The following is a 16990-nucleotide window of genomic DNA, read 5'->3' as shown; positions in this document are numbered from 1 at the left end:
GATAGGCTTGTACTCGCTGGAATTTAGAAGACTGAGGGGGGATCTTATAGAAACATATAACATTCTTAAGGGGTTGGAGAGGCTAGATGCGGGAAGATTGTTCCCGATGTTGGGGGAGTCCAGAACCAGGGGTCACAGCTTAAGAATAAGGGGGAAGTCTTTTAGAACCAAGATGAGAAAACATTTCTTCACACAGAAAGTGGTGAGTCTGTGGAATTCTCTGCCACAGAAGGTAGTTGAGGCCAGTTCATTGGCTATATTTAAGAGGGAGTTAGATGTGGCCCTTGTGGCTAAGGGGATCAGGGGGTATGGAGAGAAGGCAGGTACAGGTTACTGAGCTGGATGATCAGCCATGATCATATTGAATGGCGGTGCAGGCTCGAAGGGCCGAATGGCCTACTCCTGCCCCTATTTTCTATGTTTCTATGTTTCTATGATACGGAGAAAAATCGCATCTGTCGAGGTAAGAGATTGAAAAAAAGTTTCCCCCAATTCCCCCCCCCCCCCCCCCCCCGACCCCCCACATAAAACAATCCAAGAAACACTGAAACATACTTTTAACACATACTTAAAATAATAAAAAACAGTAGAAAGAACAGACAAACTGTTGGCGAGGCAGCCACTGTGGTGGCGCCACCCAATGGATATCAGAACTATATTGATTTCTTCCAATTAGAAACAAGGAAGGGCAAATGCTAGTTTACCAAAAAAGAGTAACTCAGCGGGTCTGGCAACATCTCTGGAGAACATGGGTGAGTGATATTCTTCAGACAGAATGGTCCCGACCCGAAACATCACCTGCTGCCTGACCTGCTGAGTTACTCTAGCACTTTGTCTTTTTTTTATTTCTTCCAAGGTGGTTTTCTTAAGCAATACGTTTTTTTAAAGGGTTTTTGTTGTACCGACAGATTATAAGTCAGCCAATGCATAATAGGAATTTATAACATGGTTGTGAAATTTATCTGTGCCTGGATATTTGAATAACAACTTGTTCCTTTGGATTTGCTATTTTTATTTATTTATTTAATAGACTTAGACAATAGACAATAGACAATAGGTGCAGGAGTAGGCCATTCGGCCCTTCGAGCCAGCACCACCATTCAATGTGATCATGGCTGATCATTCTCAATCAGTATCCCGTTCCTGCCTTCTCCCCATACCCCCTGACTCCGCTATCCTTAAGAGCTCTATCTAGCTCTCTCTTGAATGCATTCAGAGAATTGGCCTCCACTGCCTTCTGAGGCAGAGAATTCCACAGATTCACAACTCTCTGACTGAAAAAGTTTTTCCTCATCTCAGTTCTAAATGGCCAACCCCTTATTCTTAAACTGTGGCCCCTTGTTCTGGACTCCCCCAACATTGGGAACATGCTTCCTGCCTCTAACGTGTCCAACCCCTTAATAATCTTATACGTTTCGATAAGATCCCCTCTCATCCTTTTAAATTCCAGTGTATACAAGCCTAGTCGCTCCAGTCTTTCAACATATGACAGTCCCGCCATTCCGGGTATTAACCTAGTAAACTTATGCTGCACGCCCTCAATAGCAAGAATATCCTTCCTCAAATTTGGAGACCAAAACTGCACACAGTACTTTATTGCCATTCAAAAACTATACACCAGACAAGTGCATATTTGAACAAAATTCTTTTGCATCTGGCTCACAATGTAACACCGAATAATAAAAATAGATAAAATAAAATAAATAAGTAACTCGCACAAAAAAAAGAATGGCTGCAGATTATTGGGAATTTCAGTCAATGGGCAATAAAATTAAACACTCTGAAGTCTAACAGATACCATTTAATTTATTAAGATATAATTGCATGAATACATTATGAATTCATAAGAAGCCAGATAGCTTCCCGATGGGCTGCGGGTGGCCAGAAGGCTTCCGGACGGGCCGCAGTTGTGGACTGGGATTGCGGCCGGAGGCCTTTATTGAGATGCTGCAGTCTTGATGCCTTCCAGATCGCCGCATAGAAGTCTGGGTCGTGGCCCGGCCGGGGCCTCGCGGGTCAGATGGAGGAGCTGGGCCTCGCGGGTGGGAGTCAGGGTCGATGGAGTGGCCGACGGAGCCCGCGGCTGGGGCCCGGGCCGGCACCACAGAGGCGTGAAGTGGGGCGCCGACAGTGGTGAGGCCTCGGTGGCGGTGAAGCGGTGGCAGCGGTGAAACCTCGTGATGATGGGGCCTCGGCGGTGGTGAAGCCTCGCGGTGGCGGTGATGCCTCGTGGGTCGACCCGCGGTCGATGGTCAACGTGAGGGGGGAGGGGAAGAACAATGGAGGAACCGGCATGGGGGGACCACCTTGAGGGAGGTGGGGGGAGAACAATGGACAATTGAGGAGGGGGGAGAACAAAGGACAATGGGGACCCGGCGTAGGGGGAACCGCTGTGAGGGGAGGAGGGGGAGAACAAAGGAGGAGTCGGCGTGCTTTGTAACTTTGTCAGCGCCGTAGGTGGCTGTTATTTGTATACTTCAGGAATGCAGGCAAAGAATCTTGCTGTGCCGAGTCACATGTGACAATAAAGTATTCCATTCCATTCCATTATTCACTGAAGGGAATAAAGTAAAATGCTATTTAACGTTGTGTTTGATAAATTCCAAACTTTCTTGCTTTAAAAACCACGCTTATCTGGTTATGCCTGAGGCTGTCCACAGGATTCCCAGGTACTTAAAGGCAGTGCAGAGTTCCAGCAGTTTGCAATTGCACTGCATCAAGGTTGCAGCCAGATTAGTCGCTGAAATCGTAATTTCTCAATTCAAAATGGGAATACAGAAAGCAATGATCAAAAAAGTGGAAAATTATTTCCGAATACAAAATCTGTTGGGAAGACAATGTCTTGCTGAATGTCTAGGAACATTGATTCTTGTGGTAAGCATTTCACTTTAAGATTTTATGTTACTTGTCATGCACTTTGTTTACATAACTTTGATAATGCTCTCACAGGATAGTATGTTTTAATGTTGGATGTTGTTTGTCACAAAGTGAAAATTACTACGTGGAGGTGAAAAACCAGAAAGACTTTGAATATGTAGAATAAAAGTTGTTGGAAACTTTTTTTGTTAAATTCCCTTGACATTTCTAATTTTAAAGCACCTATTTAAGTATTTGGACTTAGCTTAAAGTTTTATAGCCATTTTATGCTTGTGTTTTTTTTCTTATATGTCTACATTAGTCATTCTTCTTACAGCAAAATGTCTTGAAGTTTGATCTCAGGTGTTCATAGTTGTAAAATCTGGACATCAGGAAAAAGTGGAAATTTTAAAATTTAATCTAATTTAATTTAATTTTTTTAATTTAGTTAAATTAAATTTAATAGAACAAAATCTGTCAATGGCATCGTGATGTTTAAAACAGAAAATAAGTTGTGTTGAATTCTAAGGGTAGATGCAAACGAGCTGTTGAAGAGAGGAAAATCTCTGAATTTTGGTTCTTTTACGATCGATCACTTCAGCAATATATTTTTGGAAATTTTGCATTAATATAACCAGATTATAACTGCCTTTAAAAACGAGCACTAACATTTTCCTACGGTTATTTTTCACCTCATTCAATCCAATATGAAACATATTTTGCTAAAACATGTTGAAGAATTATTAATCATTGCCAGACGCCTTCAAATCTTAAAATGTATGCCTGAAAATAAATGAGGTGCCCCTGATGAAAGATTTAGGAAATGTGCAATATAAACTCATGTCCTCTAGCAGTACAAATAATAGTTTTAACCATCTGATCACCAATTATACAAAGCGGGTCAGGCAGCATCTCAGGAGAGAAGGAATGGGTGACATTTCAGGTCGAGACCCTTCTTCAGACTGAAGAAGGGTCTCGACCCGAAACGTCACCCATTCCTTCTCTCCTGAGATGCTGCCTGACCCAGCATTTTGTGTCTGCCTTCCATTTGTCTGCCTTCCATTTGAACCAGCATCTGCAGTTATTTTCCTACTCAAATTATACAAATATTTGCAAATATTTGTATGAATAGTTTTGTCCAAATCTTTGGACATTTGCACAAATAAAAGGCGATCAATGGATTCAGGTGGCCTCTCCATTTATTCTATCGTTAGGTCAATTTTTAAAAATGTTGATTTTGTAACAAACCACCAGATATTGAATATCTGTTGTAGAGTTCTTCCCGAATGAATCACTTTTTTACAATAGGGGGAAAATTAATTTTGTTATTGAATGTTCTGGTTGTTTATTACCCTACAGAATGGTTCAATGGCTGAATGTTTTTTTATTATCACGTGTACCAAGGTAAAGTGAAATTCTTTTTTTGCATACAGATCAGTAAGTTTATTACCATACATCACAATGTAGGAAGGAAGACAAAACAGTGCATTTTCACAGATGCACATAAAATGGCTGTCACTCTGCAAACTTCTTCCCAAGTTCCTCAGGAATGATTCCTAGATTTCCCATTTCCAGCAGGGAGTGATGAAGGGCAACAAAGCACCATAGAGAATTACAAGCACCCATGACACAATATTCTGTCCATTTATTAATTAAAAAACGATGAAAGTGTACAGTAAAGGCTGGGGGTTCGGAAGAAATTGAGGAGCACAATTGGGCTTGGTATTATAGAAACAAGGATCTGCAGGTGCTGGTTTACAAAAGAACACACAAATTGCTGGAGTAACAGCGGGTCAGACAGCATTTCTGGAGAACATGGAGAAATGACGTTTCAGATCGGGACCCTTCTTCAGACTGATTGTAGGGGGTGAAGAAAGCTGGAAGAGATAAGGGGTCGGACAAAGTGCGGCAGGTAATAGGTGAACACTGGCGGGGGGGGGTGGGTGGGTTTAATAGGCAGATGGTTGGACAAAGGCCAGGTATGAATAAACAGGTGTGAGACAGAAGGATCAGCCTAGCATATCAAATGCCTTGCTGAAGTCCATACAGGCAATGTTTATGGCTTTCCCCTTATTAACCTCTCTGGTCATCTCTTCAAAAAACTCAATCAAATTCGTAAGACATGGTTTCCCATGTACAAAACTATGCCAACTATGCCTAATCAGCTCCATATCTATCCAAATGCATCTATACCATAGCACTCAGAATGTGTAGGAAGGAACTGCAGATGCTAGTTTAAATCGAAGCTAGACACAAAATGCTGGAGTAACTCAGCGGGACAGGCAGCATCTCTGTAAAGAAGGAATGGGTGACGTTTTGGGTCAAGACCCTTCTTCAGACTCACTCAGATATCACTCAGACCACATTTTGCAGCCCTTCTTAAATAGAGGCACGTATTAACCACCTTCCACTCTTCCGGCAGCTCACATGTGTCTAATGATGATTCATATTTCTCAGCTGGGGTGACTGCAATTCATTCCCTAGCTTCCCACAGTGTCCTCAGATATATCTAATCAGGCCCTGGACATTTACCTACCTTCATACGCCTTAGTATGTCCAGCACTTCCTCGACCATAATATGGACTGTCCTCAAGACATCTCCATTAACTGTCGCAAGTTCCCCAGCCTTCATGTGTTTCTCCACGGTAAGAACAGAGGACAAATACTCATTGAGGACCATGCCCATCTTGCACCTTCACACAGATATGACCACATTAGTTTCTGAGGGGGCAGATTCTCTCTCTAGTTACCCTCTTTCCCTTAATATACTTGGAAAATCTCCTTAATATTATTTGACAGAATTATTTCCTGCTCCCTTTTTACCCTCCAAAAGGGAAAAAGAGCCAACAACTGGGCAGCACAGTGATGCAGCAGTAGAATTGCTGCCTGACAGCGCCAGCGACCCAGGTTCGATCCTTATTATGGGTACTGTCAGTATGGAGTTTGTACGTTCTCCCTGTGACCGAGTGGGTTTTCTCCGGGTGCTCCAGTTTCCTCCCACCCTCCAAAGATGTACAGGTTTGTAGGTTAATTGGCTTCTGTAAACTGTTGGTAGTGTGTAGGATAGTGTAACATGTGATACATTTCAATACAACATCAGTTGCCGTGACATCCCTCCTTTATCAAACCAAAAGGATTTCCCCATCATCATATTGTAAATTGAACATTACAACACCATTCAGGATAGTGTTTGTGTACGTGGTGATCGCTGGTGGACCCGAAGTGCCTGTTTCAACGCTTTGTCTCGAAAGTCAAAATGATAACAGGCAGGATAGTCCAGTTCTGATATAGACAGAAAGAAAGAGTAAGTTACCTAAAGTTGCAGAATTCAACAGCCCGGAAAGCTGTAACATGCCCAGACAGAAAATGAGAAGCTGTTCTGCATGTTTATAATCGGCCTCGGTCTAAAAGTGCAGGAGGCCACAGGCAGAAAGGTGGGAAGTGGGAGTGAGATTGTTTAATTAAAGTGGCAGGCAAACTCAGGGCCACTCCTGCACACCGAATATAATAGTCAATAGTCAATAGTCAATTTATTTGTCACATACACATAAATGTGCAGTGAAATGAAAAATTACCCGCAGTTCAACAATAAGACCAATAAAAATAAGCAATAAAAATATGCAATAACACATACAATCATAAACCAACACCAAACAAAAGAAACATCCATCACAGTGAGTCTCCTCCAGTCACCTCCTCACTGTGATGGAAGGCCAGAATGTCTTTTTCTCTTCCCCTGCCGTCTAAATACTCAACATGGTGATCACTCAATCTCCATATGCTTGTTATTCTTTGTCTGCTTTCTGTAAAGTAACAATGGAATCTACCTTATAATGAATGAAGCAGAGATTTCATTGCTTTACATTTTATATTTTAAATGCATAAAGTTCACCTGGTTCTTTATCTCTCGGTGTAGGAAGAAACTGCAGATGCTGGTTTACACTGAAGATAGACACAAAATGCTGGAGCAACTCAGCGGGACAGGCAGCATCTCTAGAGAGAAGGAACGGGTGGCCTTTCGGGTCAAGATCCTTGTTCAGACTCCAGTCTTCAGGCTGTTTGTCCCGCTGAGTTACTCCAGCATTTTGTGTCTTTATCCCTCGGGTCTCGAAGTCATCAATTATTAGAGTATAGACTGCCTTCATAGAGGTGTCATGAGCAATTTCTCTAAAAATCTGCAACGATGCAGATAAATGTTGTTAAGCCATTTGGCAAAGTCCATCCCTGTGCTCAGTCTCGGAGATGCAGTATCCATGGAAACATATGATCTCCTGCCTTGCAGATGGCAGTTAACTTGTTTCCACTCAGTCTTCTTCCAATGCCTGCCCAGGTGGTAGAAAGGTCGCAGTGTCAGACTGCCCAGTCCAGCAATGCTGCCTGACCCGCTGAGTTACTCCAGCATTTTGAGTCTATCTTTGGACTGGGAAGTAACTCTTCTGTGAAGTAAGATATGTGAAAACACCAGGCTGGCATTCTTTCTGATGATTTAGACTCAGCTGCATATTTTAACCGACTAAAGTACCTCTGTCCGCATATCCTGGTGCGCTAAACATTAAGTTAGGAACATCAAGTTAGGAAAAGGGGACATACAACGAGATCTGGGTGTCCCCAGTGCATCAGTCACAGAAAGAAAGAATGCAGGTACAGCAGGCAGTGAAGAAAGCCAATGGAATGTTAGCCTTCATAACAAGAGGAGTTGAGTATAGGAGCAAAGAGTCCTTCTGCAGTTGTACAGGGCCTAGTGAGACCGCACCTGGAGTACTGTGTGCAGTTTTGGTCTCCAAATTTGAGGAAGGATATTCTTGCTATTGAGGGCGTGCAGCGTAGGTTCACTAGGTTGATTCCCGGAATGGCGGGACTGTCGTATGTTGAAAGACTGGAGTGACTAGGCTTGTTGTCTATTGTCTATAAACTGCTCTCAGAAAACCATGGAAACTCCCCACAGATCAGATAGAAAGTCTATCTTGGGTACATTTTTGTTCCGCTGGGCTAATTATACCTCTTAATGAGTCTGTCTACTTCTTTACTGAGGAAATTTGATCCGATGAAACCTAAACTGACAGATCTGAGTCCGGCTGTTGCTGAAAATGGGGTTTTAATTCACTTTACTGTCGATTTCAAAGCTTTCCACATACACTTAAAGAATCTTACTACTTAAATACAGAGCAATCAAATGTACTGCTCTCCCTCGATAGTGTTCAGAGCATAAAACAACCCCCGACCCTTCTCTCATGCAGAAAGGAAGGCAAAAGAATGTAAAATATTAATGACAAATATAGAATGTATTAGGCTTTCCAATTTTTTCTCCAAACAGTTATTTGGTTGTGGAGCAGTGGCACAAGTTACCCTCAGCAGGGGTACACACGGACAATTTTTGACAGTCAATTTTGCCTTCGGATTTGCAGGTGATGCTTGGTGTGCTCATCGCTGGCCAAGTATCAGGTATGTCTGAAAATATATGTCTGTCTATTGCCTGTCTGTCTGACCGTCCATCTACCCATCCATCCATTTAACTACTCTCTCTCTCTCTCTCTCTCTCTCTCTCTCTCTCTCTCTCTCTCTCTCTCTCTCTCTCTCCTCTCTCTCTCTCTCTCCCTCCCTCCCTCCCTCCCTCCCTCCCTCCCTCTCTCTCTCTCTCTCTCTCTCTCCTCTCTCTCTCTCTCTCTCTTTTTGTACCATCCATCTATCCATTCATTTAACCTCTCTCTCTCTCTCTCTCTCTCTCTCTCTCTCCTCTCTCTCCTCTCTCTCTCTCTCTCTCTCTCTCTCTCTCTCTCTCCCTCCCTCCCTCCCTCCCCCTCCCTCCCTCCCTCCCTCTCTCCCTCTCTCTCTCTCTCTCTCTCTCTCTCTCCTCTCTCTCTCTCTCTCTCTCCTCTCTCTCTCTCTCTCTCTCTCTCTCTCTCCTCTCTCTCTCTCTCTCCCTCCCTCCCTCCCTCCCTCCCTCTCTCTCTCTCTCTCTCTCTCTCTCTCCTCTCTCTCTTCTCTCTCTCTCTCTCTCCTCTCTCCTCGCTCTCTCTCTCTCTCTTCTTTCCTTTAGAATTGAGCCGATCACACTGTACATGATAAAGAGAATAACGTTTAGTGTAAGATAAAGTCCAGTGAGGTCCAATTAAAGAAAGTTCGAGGATCTCCAATGAGGTAGATAGTAGCTCAGGACCACTCTAGTTGTTGATAGGATGAGACGTAATACATGGCGTGAAATGTTTCATAGGAAGCCACTTTTCAAAAATGTCTTTATTAAAAATAAAAAAACTAATATGTTTGACATGATTTTTTAAATCTGGTTCAGAGAGGTTTCATTCTGGTGGGTGAAATATATGAGCAGTAGATGGATGGAACTAGAATGTGGAGTGGGAGGAAAATGGGTGATGAGGAGGCTGGAGAGGTGCATGGGAAAGAAAACAAATATTCATTTATTTGTTGTGGTGCTTTTGTTCCTTGTACAGGTGCTCATCTGAACCCGGCCGTGACCTTTGCCATGTGCTTACTTGCCCGTGAACCCTGGATAAAGTTTCCCCTTTACTCTTTGGCACAAACACTTGGCGCCTTCCTAGCATCGGGTATTATTTTTGGTTTGTATTTTGGTGAGTTCTTATTTCATTTAATACATTCCATTGCCGAAAAATATGCACAATAATTAGAAGCAGAAAATGCTAGGAAAGATGGAAACCAGAACACAGTTTAGTTTAGTTTAGTTTATTGTCACCTGTACCGAGGCACAGTGAAAAACTTTTGTTGCGTGCTAACCAGTCAGCTGAAAGACAATACATGACTACTCTTAATGCCTTAATGATAGCGGAGTCAAGGGATATGGGAAGGCAGGAGCGGGGTACTGATTGTGGATGATCAGCCATGATCACGGTGAATGGCGGTGCTGGCATGAAGGGCCGAATGGCCTCCTCCTGCACCTATTGTCTATTGTCTATTGCCTATTGTCTATTGTCTATTGTCTACAATCGAGCCATCCATAGTGTGCAGAGATAAATGATAAACGGAATAACGTAAATTATGTTTAGTGCACGATAAAGTCCAGCAAAGTCTGATATAAAGATAGCCCAAGTGTCTCAATGAGGTAGATCGTGGCTCAAGGGCTGCTCACTAGTTGTAGGTAGGATGGTTCATCCAGCTGCAGCTCCAGTTCCTTAATGCGGTCCTTCACGAGCTGCAGCTAAACATACTTACTGCAGATGTAGTCCTCAAGGGCACTGGAAATCCCCCTGACTTCCAACATCCAGCAGGAAGAGCATCCAACTATTCCACACCATCTCAATGACACTCTAAACCAAGGAAGAATCACACAGAGAAACAGACCGCACCTTAACCACCCGTCACCCCTATCCTCAGCCCTCTTGCCAAAGCCTTTTGAGCCAAAGTCCCAATACTGTGCTGACCCTCAACACAGCACTTCACCTCAACACAGCCCTCTCTTGTTTACTTGTGTACTTGTGTTTAGAGTTTAGAGATATAGTGTGGATACAGGCCCCTCGGTCTACCGAGTTCTCTTTGACCATTGATCGCCCACGCACTAGTTCTCTCCTACACACTAGGGGCAATTTAGAGAAGCCAATGACAAAAATCTACTCGTCTTTGGAATGTAGGACGAAACTGGAGTACCTGGAGAAAACCCATGCAGTCACAGAGAGAATGTACAAATTCAGCACCAACAGCACCTGTAGTCCAGATCTGACGCATTGAGGCAGCAGCTCTATCAGTGCACTACTGTGCTGCTCTAATATCCACTGAATAAGAATGATAGTATTCTGTGTAGTTCCACATTTCCAGTGATGGGCACTCTTTTTATTTTGGCCTACAGTTGAATTCTGTTAAATTTTGGCATAGATTGTGTTGTTAAATCTCTAAAATTACTCTAAACTGAATCTGTGAAATCATTACTAATCTACTTGTGCCATTCAGATGCTTTTTTGGGACTTCAGTGGTCAAAACGAACTATTAGTTCATGGTCCTAATGCCACAGCCCGGTATTTTCGCGACATATCCATCTGCACATTTAGGTTCATCCAATGGTTTCTTTGATCAGGTGAGCAAGCAAAAAGGTACTTAATTAAATTTTATATGCTGTATCTTGTAAACTGCAGCTTCTAATCTTTGCGCTGTTTAAAGATTAATTGCAAATTTAAACTTTAGGTATTTCCCTCGGCTAACTTCTTTCTGCTTTTCTATTAAGAACTCATGTGGAGTATGATATCATAAAATAATTCACAGATTAATGCATTACACTATTCTTGAAGCACATAAGTAGAACTTGAATATAATATGTCGAACCAACAAAGGATGGCAAATAAATCAGTTTAGTTTATTGTTATTGTACAGTGAAAAGCTTACGTTGGCATTGTTGGCGGAGCTCACTGAAGACATCAACCACATCAGAAACACAATGAAACAAAACTTGGCAAAAAGTACATACATTTTACATGAATGCAAATTGGTGGCTCATCCAATGAATTGCAGCAAGTAAGTGCAGCACTGAGGCTTTGCATTGCAGATGGCATGAATCCTGTGCATGAAAGACATGAGCTTTGCTCACCATCCTACAGAGAAAGTCTCGGACTGGAGGACTGTGACTAGTGGTGTGCCTCAGGGTTCGGTGCTAGGCCCATTACTGTTTGTCATCTACATCAATAATTTGGATGAGAACATGCAGGGCATGATTAGCAAGTTTGCTGATGATACAAAAGTGAATGGTTTTGCAGATAGTGAAGAAGGTTGTGAAAGATTGCAGCAGGATCTGAATCGATTGGCCAGGTAGGCAGAGGAATGATTGATGGAATTTAATACAGAGAAGTGTGAGGTGTTGCATTTTGGGACATCTACATGGGCAGGACCTGCACTGTAAATGGTAGGCCACTGGGGAGTGTTGTAGAGCAGAGGGATCTAGGAGTGCAGGTGCATGGTTCTTTGAAGGTCGAGTCGATGGTAGATAAAATGTTCAAAAAGGCTTTTGGCACATTGGCCTTCATCAGTCAGAGTATTGAGTATTGATGTTGGGAGGTCATGTTGCAGTTGTATCACACGTTGGTGAGACTGCATTTAGAATATTATGTTCAGTTCTGGGCACCATGTTATAGGAAAGATATTGTCAAGCTTGAAAGGGTTTGAGAAGATTTACGAGGATGTTGCCAGGAAAAGAGGGTGTGAGCTACAGGAAGAGGTTGAGTAGGCTGGGTCTCTATTCCATGGAGCGCAGGAGCATGAGGGGTGATCTTTTAGAGGTGTACAAAATCATGAGAGGAATAGATCAGGTAGATGCACACAGTCCCTTGCCCAGAGTAGGTGAATCGAGGTCCAGAGGACATGGTTCAAGCTGAAGAGGAAAATATTTAATAGGAATCCGAGGGTCACTTTTTCCCACAAAGGGTGTTGGGTGTATGGAACAAGCTGCCAGAGGAGGCTGGGACTAGCCCATCATTTAAGAAACAGTTAGACAGGTACATGGATAGGACAGGTTTGGAGGGATATGGACCAAGTGCAGGCAGGTGGGACTAGTGTAGCTGGTACATTGTCGGCCAAATATTTTAATGAAAATTCCCTTACATTTTGAAATACTAAAGTAAGAACATTACAACTCAGATGCTGAATGTTCATTGTTTGGGATAATGAGGTTTGCCAGACAGCAAATATTGCTTAGTGTTATTTTAAAACTCACTTGGTCCTTATGAAATTAAGCATAAATTGATTTGGAATATGTTATGAAGGATCTTGTTAAACTACATCAGCCTGATTATAGAGGAGAAAGTGGCAAACAATGAAACCTGTGAAACCATCCTGAACCATTAGCAACATTAGAATTTCCCATTGAGCTGTCCAAGCATAACACTACCCAAGCTGCTTTCAATACTCAGGTTTTCAACTCCAGTTCATTTCCTAATCGGTGTACTCCTAATGAAAATTTGATGTGCTGAAAACCACATCAACAGGACATCATCAAACCACTGAGGACCAGAGGACATAGGTTTAAGGTGAAGGGGAAAAGATTTTGAAGGAATCTGAAGGGTAACTATTTCACACAAAGGGTGGTGAGTGTATGGATCAAGCTGCCAGAGGAGGTAGTTGAGGCTGGGACTATCCCAACATTTAAGAAACAGTTAGATAGGTACATGGATAGGACAGGTTTGGAGGGATATGGACCAAATGCTGGCAGGTCGGACTAGTGTAGCTGGGAAATGTTGGCCGGTGTGGGCAAGTTGGGTCGAAGGGCTTGTTTCTACACTGTATCACTCTATGACTTTATGAAAATAAGCTTGACTGTTCCCTTCAACATCTTACATGTTTGTTGGCTATGGGCCTGCACTCACTGGTGTTTAGATGGATGAGGGGGGGGGGGATCTCATAGAAACTTACCATATAATGAAAGGCCTGGATAGATTGGATGTATCCAGCAGTGGGAGAGTCTAAGGCCAGAGGGCATAGCGTCAGAATAAAAAGATGTACCTTTAGAAAGGCGATAAAGGGGAATTTATTTAGCAAGAGGGTGGTGAATGTGTGGAATTTATTGCCACAGATGGCTGTGGAGGCCGTCTTTGGGATTTTAAAGCAGCGATTGTCGGGTCCTTGATCAGTAATGGAGTCAAAGGTTACGGCGAGAAGGCAGGAGAATGGGGTTGAGAGGGAAAGATAGATTAGCCAGGATTGAATGGAGGAGTAGACTCAATGGTGCAAATGGCCTAATTCGACTCCGATGGCTTATAATTATGAACTTCCCTTTCCTTTTTCCAAATGTAGATGATTGGGACAGCTGCTCTCATAGTGTGTATCCTGGCCATTGTGGACAAATGGAATAACCCAGTGCCTAAGGGAGTGGAGGCATTTACTGTTGGTTTTACCGTGCTGGTAATCGGCTTGTCAATGGGTTTCAACTCTGGGTATGCAGTGAACCCAGCCAGAGATCTTGGACCTCGTTTGTTTACATCATTAGCTGGCTGGGGATCTGAGGTTTTCATGTAAGTTTTTTCATAAAAATTAAAAAAACACTGTACATAGTTCTCAATATGTTATTATCATGTGGAACCCATGTGAAAAAGAAATTAAAAAATGAGCCTAAACATTAAAAATACAGAGCTTCTTGAGCCTGTTTGTACATTTGATAAGACAATGGCTGCTCTTCCACTGCAACACAAGTAGATAAAGATGTATGGCATAATTTATCAGTTAAAATAAAAGGTCTGGCCAAGCTAGATGCAGGAAAAATGTTCCCAATGTTGGGGAAATCCAGAACCAGGGGCTACAGTCTAAGAATAAAGGGGAGACCATCTAAAACTTAGATGAGGAAAAAATATTTTCACCCAGAGTTGTGAATTTGTGGAATTCTCTGCCACAGAAGGCAGTAGAGGCCATTTCACTGGATGAATTTAAAAGAGAATTAGACATAGGTCTAAGGGCTAGCGGAATAAAGGGATATGGGTAGAAGGCAGGCACGGGTTACTGATTGTGGATGATCAGCCATGATCACAATGAATGGCGGTGCTGGCTCGAAGGCCAAATGGCCTCCTCCTGCACCTATTTTCTATGTTTCTAAGTTGGGACATTGAGTATAAAAGTCGGAAAGTCACGTTGCAGATATATATAACTTTGATTAGGCCATATTTGGAGTATTGTGTGTAGTTTTGGTTGCCACATTGGAGAAAAGATGTAAATGCTTAGGAGAGAGTGAAAAAGAGATTCATCAGTACGTGCCTGGATTAGAAAATATTATCTTAAGGAGAAATTGGACAAACGGATTATTTTCTCAACAGTGACTGAGGTTGATGGGTGATCTGATAGAAATATATCAAATTATGAAAGACATAGACAGGCTAGAGAGTCAAAAAAGGACAAAAATTGCAGGAATAACAGTGGGTCAGGCAACATCTCTGGAGATCATGGAAAGGTGACATTTCACGTTAGGACCCTTTTTCAGACAGGTTATGCTGAGGGCTGCAAGAAATCTGGAAGAGAGGAGGAGCAGGACAAAGCCTAGCGAGGTTTTGTTTTGATATGCAGTTGGTTGGACAAAGGGTAGAGGTGAAAAGACAGAAGGTCATAGAGTCATAGAGTTATACAGCGTGGAAACAAACCATTTCCACCTACAATAGTCCCACCTGCTAGATAAAAGAATGGATCGACTGGGCTTGTATTCACTGGATTTAGACGGATGAGAGGGGATCTTATCGAAATATTAAATTCTTAAGGGATTGGAAAGGCTAGATGCAGGAAAAATGTTCCCGATGTTGGGAGAGTCCACAACCAGGGGCCACAGTTTAAGAATAAGGGGTAGGCCATTTCGGACTGAGATGAGGAAAGACTTTTTCACCCAGAGAGTTGTGAATCTGTGGAATTCTCTGCCACAGAAGGCAGTGGCAGCCAATTCACTGGATGTATTCAAGAGAGAGTTATATATAACTCTTAGGGCTAATGTAATCAAGGGATATGTGGAGAAAGCAGGAACTGATTTTAGATGATCAGCCATGATCATAGAAACATAGAAACATAGAAAATAGGTGCAAGAGTAGGCCATTCGGCCCTTCGAGCCAGCACTCCTCATCCAAAATCAGTACCCCGTTCCGACTTTTTCCCCATATTCCTTGATTTCCTTAGCTGTAAGGTCTAAATCGAACTCTCCCTTGAGAGTATTGAATGGTGTTGCTGGCTCGAAGGGCCATATGGCCTACTCCTGCACATATTTTCTATGCTCTATGAAAAGCTTTTGTTGCATGCTACTGTAACTAGTCTGTGGAAAGACTATACTTTAGTTTAGATCATGATACATGATTTGATGTGTGTGTTGTGATTTTTAATCTCTCTTTTAATGAGTTTTCGTCTTTCTATTTTTTTACAGTGCTGGAAACTACTGGTTTTGGATCCCCATTTTTGCCCCACTTCTTGGTTCTATTCTTGGTATTCTGGTATATCAATTAATGATCGGCATACACCTTGAGCCTAAAGAGCAGAGTTCACCCGTTGGGGAAGAAAATATAAAACTCGCAAATGTGAAATTAAGAGAAGGTTGCTGATGCATTGTAGATTACATGCAAATACTTGCTAAATCGATATGAGCAATATTCTTGTATTTTCTCTTGTCACATCACAATATGTAGGCTCTTTTGAAGATTGCAGCTTTTTTAGAAGACTTTTTCAAGGCACTGTAGCTTTTTTATGATTTATGCTAACAATGTCCTGGTGGATTTCCAATGCCACATTAATTGTGCAAAAATGTCCACAAGCATTGTTGCACATAGTGTTTAATAGTGACACAAAAACAAACACAAAAGAAAGTCAGTCAATTGGAGCAAACTTATTCCATTGACAAGAAATCGATTTAGTCAAAAGCTACTTACCCCGAAAGTCTTGAATTGAAACATTTAGAAGCTGTTCCTCAGCAAAGGACATCAGTTACAAAAATTGCAGAATATAGAAAGTAAAGGTGGCATGTCTTCAGTTGGCACTTGCTGGTCAGCTCCTGAGTGTATTATGCTGTGAGAAAACAATTCACTGAATTATTTTTTTCTGGGGAGATTTAAGGTCATAATGTCATAAGGAATAGGAGTAGAATGAGGCCATTCGGCGTATCAAGTCTACCCCGCCATTCAAAATCATGGCTGACCTATCTCTCCCTCCTAACCCCATTCTCCTGCCTTCTCCCAATAACCTCTGACACCTGTACTAATCACGAATCTATCTATCTCTGCTTTAATAAGGTCTTAAAGAATAGTAGATTTCATTTGTCCTGACAAATTTCATTTGTCCCGTTTCGCTTTAGGCACAGGGGTGCCCGTTACATGTGTTTTTTTTAAATGGAAGAAAATTGAACCTTGGTTACAGACTTCTCAGTCTAGATATTCATGGTGATTTCAACAATTAATTTGAATTTGTGCCTTGAGTCTATGTTTTCAGTCTGTGCCTAGCTTGGAGCCCATCAGCATTCATGTTATCAGATCATCATGTACGCCCATGAGAAGGTTATAGAAAGTTCACTGCTTTGTAAAGTTAGTTTAAAATTATTACTCAAAGAACTTTGTGAGATACAATATAAACCACTAGCTCTGTTTTAAATCGTTGCCTAGTGACCAAGTACACCTGACTGGTGTATACCACAATAAGGAATTGATTGGAGGTGGTATAATAATCAATTTATTAATAA

At 42.1% G+C, this 16990-nt stretch overlaps 1 protein-coding gene across 1 annotated transcript; it reads left to right on the top strand.

Moving 5' to 3' along the window:
• Positions 1 to 2766: 2766 nt before the first annotated feature.
• aqp7 (aquaporin 7) lies at positions 2767 to 15863 on the top strand. Its single transcript, XM_078409762.1, is given in 8 exon segments — positions 2767 to 2874; positions 8171 to 8260; positions 8262 to 8298; positions 9303 to 9443; positions 10775 to 10833; positions 10835 to 10894; positions 13597 to 13814; positions 15689 to 15863. Coding segments are annotated over 8 exon segments (888 nt in total).
• Positions 15864 to 16990: the final 1127 nt, after the last annotated feature.

Source organism: Rhinoraja longicauda, chromosome 1 (assembly GCF_053455715.1).
Source record: "Rhinoraja longicauda isolate Sanriku21f chromosome 1, sRhiLon1.1, whole genome shotgun sequence".
In the NCBI taxonomy this organism is placed as follows: domain Eukaryota; kingdom Metazoa; phylum Chordata; class Chondrichthyes; order Rajiformes; family Arhynchobatidae; genus Rhinoraja; species Rhinoraja longicauda.
The sequence above is the reverse complement of the archived record's forward strand: the minus strand, read 5'-3'. Positions and strand labels throughout refer to the sequence as shown.